General features: G+C 37.3%; 1 protein-coding gene across 5 annotated transcripts in view; it reads left to right on the top strand.

The window, feature by feature from the left end:
• Positions 1 to 1,507: 1,507 nt before the first annotated feature.
• The window catches only part of LOC122037285 (AP-1 complex subunit gamma-2-like), a 136,619-nt gene continuing 120,089 nt past the window's right edge, over positions 1,508 to 18,037 (top strand). For 3 of the 5 annotated variants that reach the window (XR_006127598.1, XM_042596737.1, XM_042596738.1), the window contains exon 1: positions 1,508 to 1,746. Coding sequence is in view for 2 of the 5 variants with exons in the window: in XM_042596737.1 (XP_042452671.1) it covers positions 1,715 to 1,746 (32 nt within the window). In the remaining 3 variants the exon portion in view is untranslated. Of the gene's footprint in view, positions 1,747 to 2,015; positions 2,085 to 11,529; positions 11,593 to 18,037 lie in introns of those variants that run through there. The other 2 variants (XM_042596739.1, XM_042596740.1) reach the window with 2 other exon arrangements.

Here is an 18,037-nt window from a genome sequence, read left to right as displayed (position 1 = left end):
TGATATACATAATATGAAAACTATGGCTACTGGATTAATCTCTGCTAGAAAATAGGGCTGCTAGAAACACGACTTACCAAGTTAGCTGCTATAAGGTGTCGCAACTACACGGAGAGTTAACTGCTACACGTTGTAGTAGCTACCTCTCCATGTAGCTGCTACACCATGTAGCAACAAAGGAAAGTCCAAGTGGCTGCATGCGGTTGTTGCATAAATCCTTCGGACCTTCTACGACGACCAATCCAAGTCAGATGCTACAAGGACGGTTTCCTGCGAAGTAGTTGATGCAACATTTAAAAGCGAAGCAAAGGCGCGGTGCATCTTTATACAATTATTTCAGCTCCTTTACCAATTTTTGAAGGCAATAATGGTGTAGATTAACACAGCAGTTGTGCGATTGAAGACACCAGAGAAACTTTTCCGCCGGGAGCGCGAGGGACGACAGAGGATATTGAAGGAGGGAGCGAGCGAGGGAGAGAGAGAGCGGCGAGGGAAATTTTAATATTAAACTTTCCCGATTTTTACCCGCGAGGTTGGCCGGACGACGAAGATGGAGGTTGCGAATGGGAGAGAGAGAGCGGAGAGGGAGATTTTAATTTGGGTAATTTCCGCTGCTGAAGTTTTGAACAGAGGCCCGAAGAGGAGAGAGAATAAAAGGAATATTTTATTTGTAGGAAAATCGAGCTGGCAACGCCACGTCTGCGTGTCGCTCATGGTCGCGCACAAAACGTCGCCCAACATATATATATATATATATATATATATAAAAGAAATATTATGCTGCGGCGCCTTATGTGCGGTTTTGCTGCGGTACTTGCCACGTCAGCGGCCTGGACCGATCAGGCTCCAACCTGATCGGTCTGGGAGTCTCCTGATCGGTCTGTCTAGGCTGATCGGTCCCCAGACCGATCAGGCTCCAACCTATCCACCTAAAAATCAACACAAAAAAAGTAGGGGATCGGTCTGTGGACCGATCCACCTATAGCCTGATCGGTCCACAGACCGATCAGGCTTCGAAGCAAACTCTCACAGAGAGTTGCCTGATCGGTCTGGGACCGATCAGGAGACTCCCAGACCGATCAGGTTGGAGCCTGATCGGTCTAGGCCGCTGACGTGGCAAGTACCGCAGCAAAATCGCACATAAGACGCCGCAGCATAATATCTCTCTCTCTCTCTCTCTCTCTATATATATATATATTTTGATATCCTTTCACGTTGCAAAAGGCGGGTCCCGCCGCCCAGCGGCCCCCTCACCCCTGCCCCACGAGTATGAGAGGGAGTAAATCACGGTGAATACGGGCCTTCGACGCTGCCGCAGACCTTCGACCTCCCGACCCATGTTGCAAGAATACCATGTCATAACCGGTTGATCCCGCCCGTGGGGGCATTTTGATATCCTTTCACGCAAGGTAACATAGTTGGCTAATTCCGTCTGTAGCTTCCCCAAATCGATCCGGCTAACCTAGCAATTTACGATGTTTGACGCTAATTTGTTGTAAACGGGAATTGGAACGACACCCCCGCAGAATAAAATCGTGCCCACGCTCAGATCCAGCTGTTTTCTTCTCTCTGTTTCTCTTCTCGAATCCGAGAGATTCCCTCGCCCAGATCTTGACCTCTGCCCTCGTATCCTACCGGAGGTTTAGATCCTCCTGCTTCGCAGTGTGCCGGAGACGCTGGTCGAGCCTTGGGAGACCCCGCGGCCGTCACAACCATGAATCCCTTCTCCTCGGGTACGCGATTGAGGTAAGCTCAAAGTTTCACTTTCCTTGTCCGGCAGTCAATTCTTGCATCGGCACTACTTTCCTTGCTCCTGCTTTTCTTCTCAGATCTTTGCACTTACAATGGGACTTTTTTACGCTCGTTTTCCATTTTTGCCCGCAATCTGAAGATTTTTCCTCGCAGCGAAATGGTGATAACTGGTTTTCCGATCCTCGCTTGAATTTTGATCAGTTGATATTTTTTTTAAATTGCGGATAAGTTATTGGCCGATAATTGATAGTAATTGAATTTGAAGTAAACTGCTGTGATTTTGTGCTGAGAGGAGCGAATCATGGAACGACTATATTGAAATGAGTGCACAAGTATGAATTCTAAGAACTTACCCTTTTTATTATGAATTCAAGAACATCATTTGCTCTTCCAATTCTGTTCGTATCCTAATCTTGCTTATTTGCTGGGCGCGGAAATAAGAAAGTGAAATATTTTATGGTTTACAACGCAAAACTTGTATACACGTTCAAGTTTAAGATTATTAGTGTGGTTTAATTGACATGCCTATGTATGAATTTGATCAATATAATTCAAAGGAACTTCTTATTACGCAATAGAAATGGACAACAATGTACCATAAACATAATAATGGGGAGTTCAAATCCTCTGTCCCCAAATTTCTCTGTCCCCGTGTCCCCTTGCCGATCGGACGGACCAGATTACATCTCAAGGATGCCTTGCACATTATGAGGATACTGTACACATCTTAAGGATGTCATGATGCCTTGAGATGTAATCTGGTCCGTCCGATCGGCAGGGGACACGGGGACAGAGAAATTTGGGGACAGAAGATTTGAACTGAATAATGGGGCACTTGATGCTCATATTTCTCTAATATAAATCAAAATACTAATCGGTGGAGTTGATGGTTTGAAATCTTGTATAGTATTGGATGAAATGATCATATGTATTATCTCGATAAATTATTGAAATTCGATTCTACTCGATGCAAATAATATCTCCTCCCTGCTTCATCTCCTTTCTCTTTCAACCTTCTTTCCATCACTAATGCCATGTATTGGAATGTCGACACGATATAGGAACAATATCATTTCGGACAAAGACCGAAACTCTAGCACAACTTGAGATTTTGAACCTTAGTAGACTCGCTATAAATTTACTATTAGTACTAGGGAAAACCTCCTCGTTGTATGTTATTCACATATTGTAGTCAATATGCTTTATATAATTAGAGGTTAAACAAAATAACTAGTTGAGTTGTAGAGGAAAAAATTAGAAATTAAAGGTTTTAAATCAGGTAGAATTAGAACAAAAATATCAAATATTTAGCAATCACTTGCGGGAATAATTGAGATCAATAGACATGAAACTCTTATAAGTAAGAGTTTAAGATTTCTTTGACATATTATCCAACATAATGGAGATATTGATGTTGATATAAAAAAAGTGAGTGGTGGAAATGGAGGACCTATGAGGTCATTATAGGATCTAAAGGAGGTTAGAAGGAGGAGGGGCTGAATAACCTCTTTTAAAGCTTCTACAATAATTAGTTTGCAGTGACAATAAACAAAAGCAAACAAAATAAACTGAAAGAATACAAATTGAAAGGTAAATAACAATGCAAGTAAAAAATCAATTCAAATATAATGATTTATGTAGTTTGACAGCCCAAGACTTTTGATCCACGGCCTATAACCTTTCAGTGGGTCATGGAGATACCTATTACAATAGCTTTCATTTACAAGAGAAAATACTTAGAATAAAGGATTACAGTGAGAGTGATAAAGAAACCTTGTAAATGGATCGCCTTGAAATTCAGCTTGGGGAAGGGTATTGACGCCACACTCAAGCAAGATGAGAAGGTGAGTGATAAGTCATGGAGTTTTGATCGCCACAAGTTGCCTTGATAAGATCGAAATTAGTTCTTTGCCTAAGAACAAGAAGGAAGCTCTCACAAAAGAGAAACTCAAATTTTCATTCAAACTTACATGATTTGTCATACAAGAGTTCTCCTATTTAACATCCCTTAAGATCCACTATGCACTAATTATGCAATAAATATCATGCTTGCATGCATGGGTTTTATTATCCACTAATGCAACCACTAATCCCTAATACTAGCTTAATGCAACCATGCACGCATGGTATTTGTTATACTAGCTTAGGAACTCTCAAAAATGCATTAAAAACCCACAAAGGACATCAAAAGTCACTTTAGAAAAAACCCCATGCATGTACACGAAAATGGTCCTCATGTTGGTCCAATTTCACTTTCAAATTGAAGGAATGTGATCCACTTAGTTGTTGCCTCCATTGTGCACTGATCCTCCTTTTCCTTGAGCCTCATTATTAAGCCTTCCAAAGCTTGCTTCATTCTCTTAGTCTTGGACCTTGTCATGGCTCCCCCAATTCCCTTCAATGCCTCTTCTTGGCTCACATCATTCCCTCCTTCTTTAGGTGAATTCATCCTCGAATTTAGGTCTTCATCTCTTACATCAAAAGGACTCAAATCAGCCACATTAAATGTTGCACTAACTCCATACTCACCGGGCAAATCAATTTTGTAAGCATTATCATTAATTCTTTCCAACACTTGGAATGGTCCATCTCCTCTTGGTTGAAGCTTTGATTTCCTTTGGGTAGGAAACCGTTCCTTCCTCATATGAACCCACACCCAATCACCGGGTTCAAGGACCACTCTTTTTCTCCCTTTATTGGCTCGATTTGCATATTGCTCCATTTTCTTCTCAATTTGAGCTTTAACTTGCTCATGAAGCTTCTTCACATATTCTGCCTTTGTTTTGCCATCCTTGTGAACTAAAGAAGAAGTGTTAGGTAAAAGAAGCAAATCAAGAGGTGTTAGTGGATTGAACCCATAAACAATCTCAAAAGGAGAAAATTGAGTAGTAGAATGGACCGCCCTATTATAAGCAAATTCAACATGAGGTAAACATTCTTCCCAAGACTTAATGTTCTTCTTAATAATTGCTCTAAGAAGAGTAGAAAGTGTCCTATTTACCACCTCAGTCTGGCTGTCAGTTTGTGGGTGGCATGTGGTGGAGAAAAGAAGCTTTGTTCCCAGCTTGTTCCATAAGGTCCTCCAAAAATGGCTTAAAATTTTGGTGTCACGATCTGAAACAATGCTCCTAGGCATGCCATGAAGTCTTACCACCTCTTTGAAAAACAAATCTGCCACATGAGTTGCATCATCCACTTTGTGGCAAGGTATGAAGTGTGCCATCTTGGAGAATCTATCAACTACCACAAAAATGGAGTCCTTACCTTTTTGAGTACATGGTAGCCCTAAAACAAAATCCATAGACAAGTCAGTCCAAGGAAAATTAGGAATAGGCAAAGGCGTGTAAAGTCCATGAGGTAATGTCTTAGATTTTGCTTTTCTACACACAATGCACCGTGCACAAAATTTCTGCACATCGTGTTTCATGTGTGGCCAATGAAAATGTTCAAGCAGCATTTCTAAGATCTTTTGAACCGCAAAGTGTCCCATTGAACCCCCCTCATGTGCTTCCCTAACTAGCAATTTACGCATCGATCCTCTAGGCACACAAAGTCTGTTATTCTTAAACAAGTAGTTGTCATGCCTAACAAACCCATTTTGTGATTTCTTTTCACATGCAGCATATAATTGGGAAAACTCATTATCATGTACATACAATTCCTTAATATGTTCAAAGCCAAGCAATTTAGTTTCAAGTGTAGCTAACAAGTTATACCTTCTTGAAAGTGCATCTGCTACAACATTTACCTTTCCTTGCTTATGCTTAATCACATAAGGAAATTGTTCAAGAAATTCGACCCATTTGGCATGCCTTTTGTTGAGCTTCCCTTGCCCTTTCAAATACTTCAAAGATTCATGATCACTATGAATGACAAATTCTTTAGGCAAAAGATAATGCTGCCATGTTTGCAATGCTCTAACAAGGGCATACAATTCTATGTCATAAGTGGAATAGTTGAGGCTGACACCACTTAATTTCTCACTAAAATATGCAATGGGATGATCATCTTGAAGTAAAACAGCCCTAATACCCACATGAGATGCATCACATTCAATTTCAAATGATTTGGAAAAATCAGGTAAAGCAAGAATGGGTGCATGTGTGAGTTTATCCTTAAGTGTTTGAAATGCATTTTCTTGATTCTCTCCCCATCTAAAACCCATATTTTTCTTAACAATTTCATTTAGGGGTGCTGCCACTGTGCTGAAATCCTTCACAAACCTCCTATAGAAACTTGCCAACCCATGGAAGCTCCTAACCTCACTCACAGTTTTAGGAGTTGGCCAATCTCTAATGGCCTTAACTTTCCCTTCATCAACCTGCACTCCTTTAGAACTTATGATAAAACCAAGAAAAACCACATGATTAGTGCAAAAAGAACACTTTTCTAAGTTAGCATATAGTTTTTCCTTTCTAAGGACATGCAAGACAGATTGGAGATGTGCAATATGCTCAACAAAACTCTTGGAATATACCAAAATATCATCGAAGTATACTACCACAAATTTTCTAAGAAATTCTCGTAAGACATGGTTCATAAGCCTCATAAAAGTGCTTGGTGCATTAGTTAACCCAAAAGGCATTACCAACCATTCATACAATCCATATTTGGTTTTGAAAGCTGTTTTCCATTCATCCCCTTCCCTTATCCTAATTTGATGGTACCCACTTTTTAAATCAATTTTAGAAAAGAAGCAAGCACCATGCAATTCATCAAGTCTAGGGATTGGATGTCTATACCGAATTGTGATGTTGTTGATGGCTCTACAATCAGTGCACATCCTCCATGTTCCATCCTTTTTAGGCACCAAAATTACGGGTACAGCACAAGGACTTAAACTTTCTCTAACTTATCCTTTTTGCAATAACTCCTCCACTTGATTTTGTATCTCCTTTGTTTCTTGAGGGTTGCTCCTATAAGCTGGCCTATTGGGCAGAGAAGTACCAGGAATAAGGTCTATTTGGTGTTTAATTCCCCTCATTGGTGAGGTACTTCCTTGGGAAACACATCTTCAAAATCCTGTAAAATAACAACAACTTCACTAGGTAAAGAGTTAGTATTAGATTCCAAGCAAGTTTCCTTGCACAAAAGAAGAAATATTGGTTGCCTTGTCAAATAAGCTTTCTTCACCTCACTTACTTAAACAAATTTTCTATTTTTCTCTCTTTCTTTTCCTCATTCTTTCTTTTCTTTTGAATTTTGTCCTCAAAATCAAGTATTTTCTTTTGCACACACTTTTTTTTTTCTTATGCTCTCGCTCTTCTTTTTCTCTTTTCTCTCTCATTTTTATTTGATCCTCACAAACCTCCCTAGGTGATAATGGTACAAGTGTAACTTTGCGAGAATTGTGGACAAAAGAGAACTTGTTGGACATCCATCATGGTGAGCTCGCCTATCAAACTGCCAAGGTCTTCCAAGAAGAATGTGGCTTGCCTCCATAGGCACAATATCACATAGAACTTGATATTCATATTTGCCAATGGAGAAATTAATCAACACTTACTGGTTCACTACCAATTCACCACTATTACTTAGCCATTGGAGTTTATATGGTCTTGCATGTGGTGTAGTCTTGAGGTTGAGTTTGGTGACCAACCTAGTACTTGCCACATTGGTGCAACTTCCACCATCAATGATCATAGAGCATGCCTTTCCTTGAATGAGGCAGCGGGTATGAAAAATATTTTCTCTTTGGTCCTCCTCATGCTCCTTGGCTTGACTTCCCAATAATCTCCTAACCACCAAGAGATCTCCATCTTGCGCGCATAGGCTGCTCCATCATTTTCTTCATCGCTTGAGGAAGAGGAATGAGAAGAAATTTCTTCACTAGAGATACTCCCATTATCCCTCACCACCATAGTCTTCTTATTCGGGCATTTGGATGCAATATGACCTTTTCCCAAACACCTAAAACACTTGATATCCCTACTCTTAGAAGTGGAAGAAGAGGTAGTAGGAATAGGCTTCTTAATGCTTGCTTCCTTCTTAGAATTTGAAGAAGAACCCTCCTTCTTTGGCTTGTCCTTCCAACTTGAAGAGTAGTTTGGAGAAGATTATTTCTTCATAACGCCCTTTCTCTTTAATTGTTGCTCTATTTTCATTGCTTGATGCACTAAGTCGTCAAGCTCCACATAATGTTGTAACTCCACAATGTCTCCAATGTCTCGGTTTAGGCCATGGAGAAACCGAGCCATGGTAGCTTCCCTATCTTCCACAATATTGGCCCTAATCAAAGCCACCTCCATCTCCTTGTAGTAATCATCCACACTCCTACTCCTTGTAGTAATCATCCACACTCCTACTCCCTTGGGTGAGTCTTTGCAATTTGTTGTGCAATTCCCTATGGTAGTGGGAAGGCACAAATCTCTTTCTCATCAAAGTCTTCATTTCGTCCCAAGTGTTGATAGGATGCTCTCCATACCTTCTTCTCTCCTTTTGCAATTGATCACACCAAATTAAGGCATAATCGGTGAACTCAAGGGCAACCACCTTTACTTTCTTTGCATCATTGTAATTGTGGCATGAGAAAATTTGTTCTATTTTCATCTCCCATGCAAGATATGTTTCAGGATCATTCCTCCCTTGGAAGGAAGGTATCTGGACTTTCACACCTCCTAGATCATCTTCTCGTCTATGGTCTCTACCTCCTCTTTCACGTCTTCTTCCCCCTTCATGCCTCCTTCTTTCTCTTGGTGAATCATAGAATGGTTCACTTTGACGAAATTCTTCATGATTAGAATTGCCCCCACGGTTCGAAACTTTTTCTCCTTCAAGTCGGTCCATCCTTTCGTGTATTTCTTCAAGTTGTCTTTGAAGTATTCTCTCAAATTGTTGAGTAAGTGCCTCCATTTGAAGCCTATTAAGATCTCGCCTAGGGGAATTAGGTGATTTTTCCCCACTCATGCTTGCAACAAAAGAAGATGACAAGGAAAATTACAAAAGAAATGTTAAACGGACCTCACCACTCTACTCACGTGGTTGCACTCAGATTTATCCACTCAGCTTCCTTTATAAGCTCTTAAGGAAAGGGCCTTATCAATGTCTTTCTCAAGACAACAAGTAGACAATCAAGTGAACAAGAAATCAACAAGAGAAATATGAGTAGAACAAGAGAAATAAACGGATAAAACGAGAAATTCAGCAACGATCAAGAGCAATGAAAGAAATATCTTTTGAATTTAGATTTCACAAAGAAAGAATATTGAGTCCTTTCAATTCACAAATCCTCCTCTTTTTTTTATATATTATTTTTATTTTTTTTTTCAATCAGAAACCAATGACTAATGATTCCTTTTTTTTTTCGAATTTTCCTTTTTTTTTTTTTTTTTTAAGTTGAGGACCCAAATAGTGAATAGAAATTTGCGACAGATAGGGATGGAGAGATCAACAAAGATGGACAAGAACAAAGATGAAAACAAAACACAAACCTGAAAATCAAGGAGCCAAGGCTCTGATACCAAATGATAAAGAAACCTTGTAAATGGATCGCCTTGAAATTCAGCTTGGGGAAGGGTATTGACGCCACACTCAAGAAAGATGAGAAGGTGAGTGATAAGTCATGGAGTTTTGATCGCCACAAGTTGCCTTGATAAGATCGAAATTAGTTCTTTGCCTAAGAACAAGAAGGAAGCTTTCACAAAAGAGAAACTCAAATTTTCATTCAAACTTACATGATTTGTCATACAAGAGTTCTCCTATTTAACATCCCTTAAGATCCACTATGCACTAATTATGCAATAAATATCATGCTTGCATGCATGAGTTTTATTATCCACTAATGCAACCACTAATCCCTAATACTAGCTTAATGCAACCATGCATGCATGGTATTTGTTATACTAGCTTAGGAACTCTCAAAAATGCATTAAAAACCCACAAAGGACATCAAAAGTCACTTTAGAAAAACCCCCCATGCATGCAAACGAAAATGGTCCTCATGTTGGTCCAATTTCACTTTCAAATTGAAGGAGGAATGTGATCCACTTAGTTGTTGCCTCCATTGTGCATTGATCCTCCTTTTCCTTGAGCCTCATTATTAAGCCTTCCAAAGCTTGCTTCATTCTCTTAGTCTTGGACCTTGTCATGGCTCCCCCAATTCCCTTCAATGCCTCTTCTTGGCTCACATCAGAGAGGAAGAGGATAGAGTGGGGATAAGGGAATTGGCAGAGTATCTCAACACTTTGAATAAATTAATTTTTAGCCTTCAAGTCCCTATATAGACTTCAACTAAATCTTCACTCAACCTTCAAAATATATGTTTTGTTATGGTTCAATTGACTCTTTTGTGCTTCTAGTTGACTAATTTTTGTCACTTTAGTTGATTGATTGTCATTGTTGTTGTAGTAGCTAATCATTCCGTTGCAACATGTCAATTGCTTCATTAGTCGACTCAAGATCCTATTAGTTGACTCTGTAACAAATTAAATATTCTATTACTATTAGTCGACTAAACATAGTATCAATCAACAACAATAACAACCAAGCCTTATATCCCACTAGGTGGGGTCGGCAAACATAGTATTAGTTGATTCCTTAATTTAGCATGAGGTGCTTGTTGTAATCCATGTAGGGTCTTTTTTAAGCTTGTATACATAATTTGAAAATTTTAGGTGTTCAAATGAGAGTACTCATATATATTTATTCTTTAATAAAACCATTTAAAAGACTGTATTTATATGCAACAAATGCTAAAAACATTCGTATGAAATTCTAATTGGGCTACTCCCTCTATTTGGTTAAATCCTCATGCTACTAATCTTACTTTATTTTTAATCATATCGCTTTTTTGATCTAGTATCTATAATTGAGCTACATTGAGGTCTTGAAATTAATTCTAATATTTGATTTCTTTCAAATTGAGCTAAGTCTTTTTGATCCAATCCAGATCATTTAATGCTTTATTTACATTATTTGGTTCAATTTATGATATTAAAGCAAAAATATTGTCTAAAGTTTTTAAAGTAAGATCTTTTAACTCCTTGAGTTAGGTCTTCCCAAAAGGATTAATATTAGTTTTATATGTTTGTGATTGTTCTTGTTGTTCATGTACCATGTACCATGTTTTCTTTAGTTTCAACATTTTCTATTATTTCTTCTTCATTCTTTTTGTTTACTAACTCATTGACGTCTTCATCAATGTGAGATGATTTAGAGTATGCTCCATTGGTTTTATCAAATTAATACTACATAGCAATTTCTAGAGATCTTTTATTCTCTTTTTATTATAGACCCTACAAAACTCTACTAGATCAAGAGTATTCGACCCAAATCCCTTTATCCTTTTTATGTGAAAATTTTCCTGCATAGTCTTTGGTGTTTAATGTGTACCTTACACCTAAAAACTTTAAAATGCTTAATAGATTTCTTAGTAAAATATAGTCTTATAAGGGTTTATAAGAGTATTCGACCAAATTGATTTATGGCTTTGGTCTAAAATTGATTGAGTAGAGTATTCATTGAATACAATCCTAATGACTTCTTGTAATGTTCATGTTATTCTCTCCATAATACTAGTTATTTATGGTGTCTAGGGGATGAGAATTCATTAGCATAGCTATTTACTTTACAAAAATTAAAATTAAGGCACTCAAATTCTCACCACCATGATTACTTCAGTCTTACGAAGCATACCCATGTAAACCTACTAAACTCATCAACAATGACAGGCCAATATTTACTTTTATTGAAAGATAAAACTCCATAGCTATTAAGTAAATCAAGATTTAATTATTCTAAAGGCTTAGATGTATTTACAATGTTTTTGGCTTTGAGTAGGTCTTTTTTCCCCCCCCTTTTGGCATGCGTCATAAACTTCATCCTTCTTGAATGACATTTCAGGTACTCCTTTCATCAAGCTCCCTTTAGCTTTGTTGCTGATCAATTTCATATTTGTGTGTGCCAATCTCCTATGCCATTTCCATGCTTCTTCTTTTTACATGAGACATTAATCAAGGAATTAGAAATATAAGATCAACGACATATACATTTTCATTTCTTTTGCCTACTAAGAGAATTGTATCAAGATTAACATGTTTAATTAAACATTTTATTGAATAAAATTCTATTATATATCCAATGCCACAAAATTGGCTAATACTAAGCAAATTACATTTCATTCTTTTAACAATAAGAACATTATGCATTATAGATGGCAAAGCTAGCATTCAACTCAATATTACTAATACTAATGACCTTCAATTTACTATTATTTCCAAAGGACACAATTCCTTTGTATTTATAGCTTAAAGTAAAGAAGTTACTTAAATCATCGATTATATGCCTTAAACAACCACTATCATGATCCACTTATTTGAATGCCCATGTACTTGAGTAAAACTTGAAACTTTGGTACCCAAAATGTATTGGGTACAACCAGATTAACAAGACATGCTTGGGGACCCAAACTTTGATCTTAATAATGATGTACGTTTGGTAATTAAAGAAACATAAGAATGTTTTTTTTTTCTTTTATATATAACACTTTGATCTCGGAAACAATCTCTTGTAAATAAGGGTAAGGCTGCATACAATAGACCCTTCCCTGGACTCCGCATTGGCGGGGGAGCTTCGTGTACCGAGCTATCATTTTTTTTTATATAATACTTTGATCTTCTAACATAATATCAAGATTCTTTAATCATAGAGTGAATTTTTCAAGATAATTTCTTAAGTCCTCAATTTGCAATTTCAAGTATGCATTTTCTTCAATAATTTTATCAATTTTTGAAGAATCATGCTCTTGAATTTTTCATGTTGAGTTTGAATTAATTCGTTCCTTAATTGCCCTAAGCTCCTTTTAAGACATTTTTTTTATCCTTAGAGAATTTGTCAAGTGATAATATCATTCAAATGATCTAAATTGGAAAAGTTTACCTCACTAGAGCTTGAGGAATCTTCATTACAGGATGAATCTTCATTACCAAAAGTATCAAGTCCCATGAATACTACATTTTTGGTATTATGATTTGTTTTTTCTTCTTCAATTGAAGAGGATGATGAGGACTTACCGTAGTTACATTTAATGTCTTTTTCTTCTTCCTTTCTTCTTGCTTGCTCAATTCAGGGCATTCAAACTTATAGTGCCCCTTCCTATTACATGCAAAGCAAGTTATGGAAGATTTGAGTCTAGATTTACCTTTGTTTTTTGGTTGTTCTTTGTGGCTTCTTGAAGAATCTTTTAATGTCTTTTCGCTTAATTTTTACTCTTTCTTATAAATTTCTTTACAAACTGAGTCATCTCCAATTTGGAGATATCACTTTTAGATTTGGTTTCACTTGTAGACTTGGAATAGGATGATTCCATCTCTTCCTTCTTCTTGGATTTCTTTTTACTTCTTCTCAATCACCATTGCTAGTCCCTTATCCTTTAGAAACATAGCTTGTTATGCAATTCAAATTCACAAAAATAGCCCATCTAGCTTAACAATACAGAGGTCCCTTGAAACTTTATAAGCATCCGCCATATATATCTAAAAAGGGGTTCTAGAAAAAGATTTAAGTACATACCTTATTAAATCACCCTCTTCTATTTTCTCACTTATCACATGGAGGATTATGACCCTTCGGCGTTCACTAATTTGCTCCTAGGAAACTTTTTGAAGGTGGAAAAAATTCTTACCACAGCTTTCTTTTACAAGAGAAATACATAGAACAAAAGATTAATGAGAACACGAGAATGAAGTGGAGACAAGAGAACTCAACAGAGTATCAACATTTTTAATGAACTAATTTGTAGCCTTCAGACCCCTATATGTAACCTTCAACCAAAGACTTCACTCAGCCTTCAAAATCTTTATTTTATGCTTCTAGTGGATTAGATCATTTGTTGTGCAACTAATTTACCAGTCACTTCAGTTTATTGTTTGCTACCATCAGCTGATTGATCTTTACTGAATTTTCTAGATTCCCATTGTTGTAACAACTAACCGTTGCAATTGTCCAACTGCATCATTAGTTGACTCAAGATCCCATCAATGGAATATGTAACAAATTAATCATTCTATTACCCTCAGAAACTATTTCTTTGGTTGACTAAGATACCATCGGTCAGCTCATTAGTTGATTGGTATTCAAACATAAACCAACAAAAGCCTTCTGTTTTCTTTTTATTTATCTTGAGTCGACTCGCTAGTCGACTCAAGTATCAGGTAACAAAAAGATACATTATAGTTAATTATTAGCCAAATCTAACCCTCGATTAGCCGAAAATTACATATGGTCTTGCACTCATCTTTGTATAAATGAAATTCATCAAGAGTCTAAACGACATCTTTCTCTGGGGATCCATGTTATGCCCCGAGGGTATACTCGCCCGCCAAATCGGATGATACCCCTTAGTGACAATATAAGTAATAATTGGTACCAAACCAATTAAAACCAGCACAAATACCAATACAATATAAAAGAACCACCAAGTTACTACAATACATATGATAATGTATGTATGCATGAACATGTGAACATACTGATCTATACAAGATAACAATTATACCATTATAACAAAACCTCATCAATTCGACGAGTGAAAGAAAACAATAAACAGCGACAGCGAAGCAAAAAAATAAAACAACTCGAACAGAAATTTAAACTCAAGTGGGACCGGAAGGTAGGACCTCTGAGTGACACAACACACCCATTGTTTGCTAACCTAGAGGTCAAAGAAAAACAAAGGGTAGTGAGTATAAAATACTTAGTGGGTATATGAAGATAGTGCATGATACCATTATAAGGAGATCAAAGGGATGCAGTCTAAGACAATCATACTTACTACAAAAAGTAAGGACAACAGTATAGTCATCTGCTAACAAAACATAACAATAATATAACCCTTTTCTTACTTACTCAGCCGTGTATAATACAATGAGCATGATAGGTAATGATCAATATGGATACCCCACATTATAGGCATGTACAAATGTAAATAACAGAAATAAATCATCATACATGGGAGCAATCGTTCTACCATAATAAGTAAAAATGACCAAGACATATAGCTATCTAGCTATGGACTGCTGGAGAAATGCTCTACCACGAATGGTCTCGTGGGCAGTTCGAAATGTTAGGTCCTGTTTGCGGGAGAAACACTCTACCATGAATGGTCTCGTGGACAGACAGGTAGTAGCTATTTAGCTATGAGCTGTGGGAGAAATGCTCTACCATGAATGATCTCGTGGGCAGCCTAAGGTGTAACAATCACTATTTACGAGAGCAATGACTCAGACATAGACAGGATGTATACAATAAAATAATGAACAAGTAGTATGCAAATGTGATTGTTTAGTCTTGTGAGCAATGAGGGTATACAACTAGTCATTATCCGCAGGAGAAATGCTCTACCACGAATGATCCTAAGGGAGGATAGGATGAGGTAGCTATCTAGCTCTTCAACTATTGACTGCAAGAAAAACACTTTACCATGGATGGTCCCGTGGGTAGCATGGTATATACATATACAAAGCCAAAATAACAAGATAAGCAATAACAATCCATCCCAGGATAATGCTCTACAATTATCCTACGGTCTGACCTCCCTAACATATAGGCATGAGCCTAAATAGCAAACAAGGGTTTAGTAGGATACTCGATATCCTGCATTACGGTATGGTCTTACTAATGTATAGACATGAGCCTAAATAACAAATGAGGGTCTAGTAGGATATTTTATATCCTACACTATGGTATGGCTATATAAAGACATAAGTATAAATAACAATAAATAGCATGGATAGTAACGAGATTGTATGGATATCAAGTAGATTAAACTAAGTACAAGTAACTAAGTATCAACTTAAGAAATAACTAGAGTGGAGTCAGGATAAGCAAGTAAATGCTATTTAATCAACATATAAGCAAATATAATCATGCACTAAGATAAAAAATCTAAAAAGGGTAAGCATGAACTATCCACCGCAACTGTGAAAGTCTTAATCGTCTTCAGGTCAAAGATTTTGCCTTAAGCTCGAATCCTACAAGTACAAGATACGAAACAAAACTAAGTACTAGAATAATCCTAATAATCATGAATAGTCTATGTAAACGATTCGTTTATTTCTCCCTTTTTTTCACTGTCACTTTCTTTATCCACCTATTAATCAATCTAATAACTTAATCAAATTATTAATTGATTAATTTACCAATCTATATTAATTCATCAATTTGTTAATTATAATATGATTAATTAAGTAAACTTTAATTAATCTTACTTACAAATTAATTCTCAAAAGTTTATCGCTTAATCAACCTTAATTTAACTCCTGGGTGAATCAAGTTATCTTCTGATTATTCCCTTTAAATCGGTTAACCTATTAAACATGTTCAACTAATCAATTAATCAACATTAAATCTTCACTTAATTCAATTAAATAAGCCATCTAATAATTAACTAATATAATCATATATCAATTACTCTTAAACTAATAATCCTGATTATCACGGTTACCTCTTCCAATCCTCTTTCTCTTTTTCTTCTTCGATGGCGATTCCCAATGATTGATGGTGACATTGAGTCAGGGCAGCCACGATGGTTGGCGGCGGCGGGGATTCTCAATGGCAACCCATTTCTCCTTCTATAACTGGTAGTGGTTGCGGCTGCGGTGTGTGGACGTGAGGAAAACAACGGTTCTCGACAACTTGGTGGTAGCGTCATACAGCCAGGAGAAGGACGGAGCGACATTCGGCGAGCAACGACTGCGGCAAAGTTGTAGTCGTGGTGGGGTGTGGCAAAGGTGCGCGTGGCAACGACGGTTGGTGAGCGTCGTTGCATAGACAGACGACCGATGCCTACGATGGGGAACGGAAGAGTGGTGGCCGTGGAGACAACGCGCTGGCTGCTGTGGAGATTCGGCTGGCCGCGGGGTTGGACGCGCGCAACGAATGCATCATCGTGAGCGTAGGGAAGAAACGACGGAAGGACTTAGGTTTTGATTAAAGAAACTTAGGTTTTCTATTCAATTAACTCCTATTTAAATGGATATTCTAAAGAGGTTTTTTTTTTCAAAACCCAACCAATTTATCCCTGTAAAAATATCTTTAAAGAATTTATTTAAAATCCAGAAAAGTCCCAATAAATTCCTAAAATTCACATATATTCTTTTATTTTTATTTTCTTTATTTATTATTAATTATCTTATCCTCATTTTCATCTATAAATTTCATTAGATCAAATTTTAATCATTTTAATCTTTATATATATTTTTGGTATATTACATTCCTTCCCACTAATAAAAATTTGATCCCCAAATTTACTAGTCAAATTGTAATACTAAGGTATCCTCATCTAAGGGTAACAACTAATTTAGTCCCACTACTATACTAATCCATTCTAATATCATAACCAGTTTCTAATCGTGAGGGATTAAGGTTCCCTTATAAAATGATATGATGATCTACTTCTAAGTAGATAATTATTACTCTTTGGGTTATGAGTTCACCCATTTCCCGTTTCTCTAATATTGCTATCTATTGCTGTCTGCGAACCCACTAGACGTAGATGATTTTTCCAACTGCTTCTAGAGTCTATCACGTATTCTCTAAGCAAGTCTTCCAGTGTCTGAATGGTGCACTCCATCCGTTTGTATGTATGTTTGAAAGTGAAATACTGCACTAAATAGAAGTTGTGTACATTTGACTAGTTAGAAACTCTGCCAAACGATCCAAAAAGTCAATCTAATGGGTCAGTGGGAAATAAGCGGACTTGTTTAATTGATTAGCGATCTCCCGTAACGAGTCCTACCCTTTTCGTGTTTTGGGTAACCCATCCACAAAGTCCATAGTGAGGTGTTTCCATTTACAATATCCTCTCTGGGGTTTAATGGGCTCCATGCTTCCGATGCACCACTTTATTGTTCTGTGAAACTAGCCTGGTTTAGTGCCCTCCAACATTAAGAAACGAGCAAACTTGGCCTTCGCTCAGTCCTATTGAGTTATTGTCAACTAGGAATGGCCGGGTCAACAACCATACAATAGTCTGCACCACAGAACTCAACTATATCATTCAAACCATTTATCGATCCCGCTTGAGTGACAAGTTGACGCAACTCAGCTCGGTACATAAGTGCCAAGCTACATGTTGACATGCCAAGTGTCAAGCTACATGTTGACATGCCAAGTGTCAAGCTACATGTTGACACGCTATGTGTCAAGATACAAGGTCCATAATGTCCTTCATATCGTTCCACCAGTTGGAGCGATTTAGGTCTCGCTACATCCGAATACTTCTCGGATGAATTATAAATCGTGATCAATGCACTTATCGTTAATAGGTCTCCGTTATTTTAATGTGCCC

This window comes from Zingiber officinale, unplaced genomic scaffold (assembly GCF_018446385.1).
Source record: "Zingiber officinale cultivar Zhangliang unplaced genomic scaffold, Zo_v1.1 ctg250, whole genome shotgun sequence".
In the NCBI taxonomy this organism is placed as follows: Eukaryota; Viridiplantae; Streptophyta; class Magnoliopsida; order Zingiberales; family Zingiberaceae; genus Zingiber; species Zingiber officinale.
Note: the sequence above shows the minus strand (reverse complement) of the source record. Positions and strands in the feature narration are given on the sequence as shown.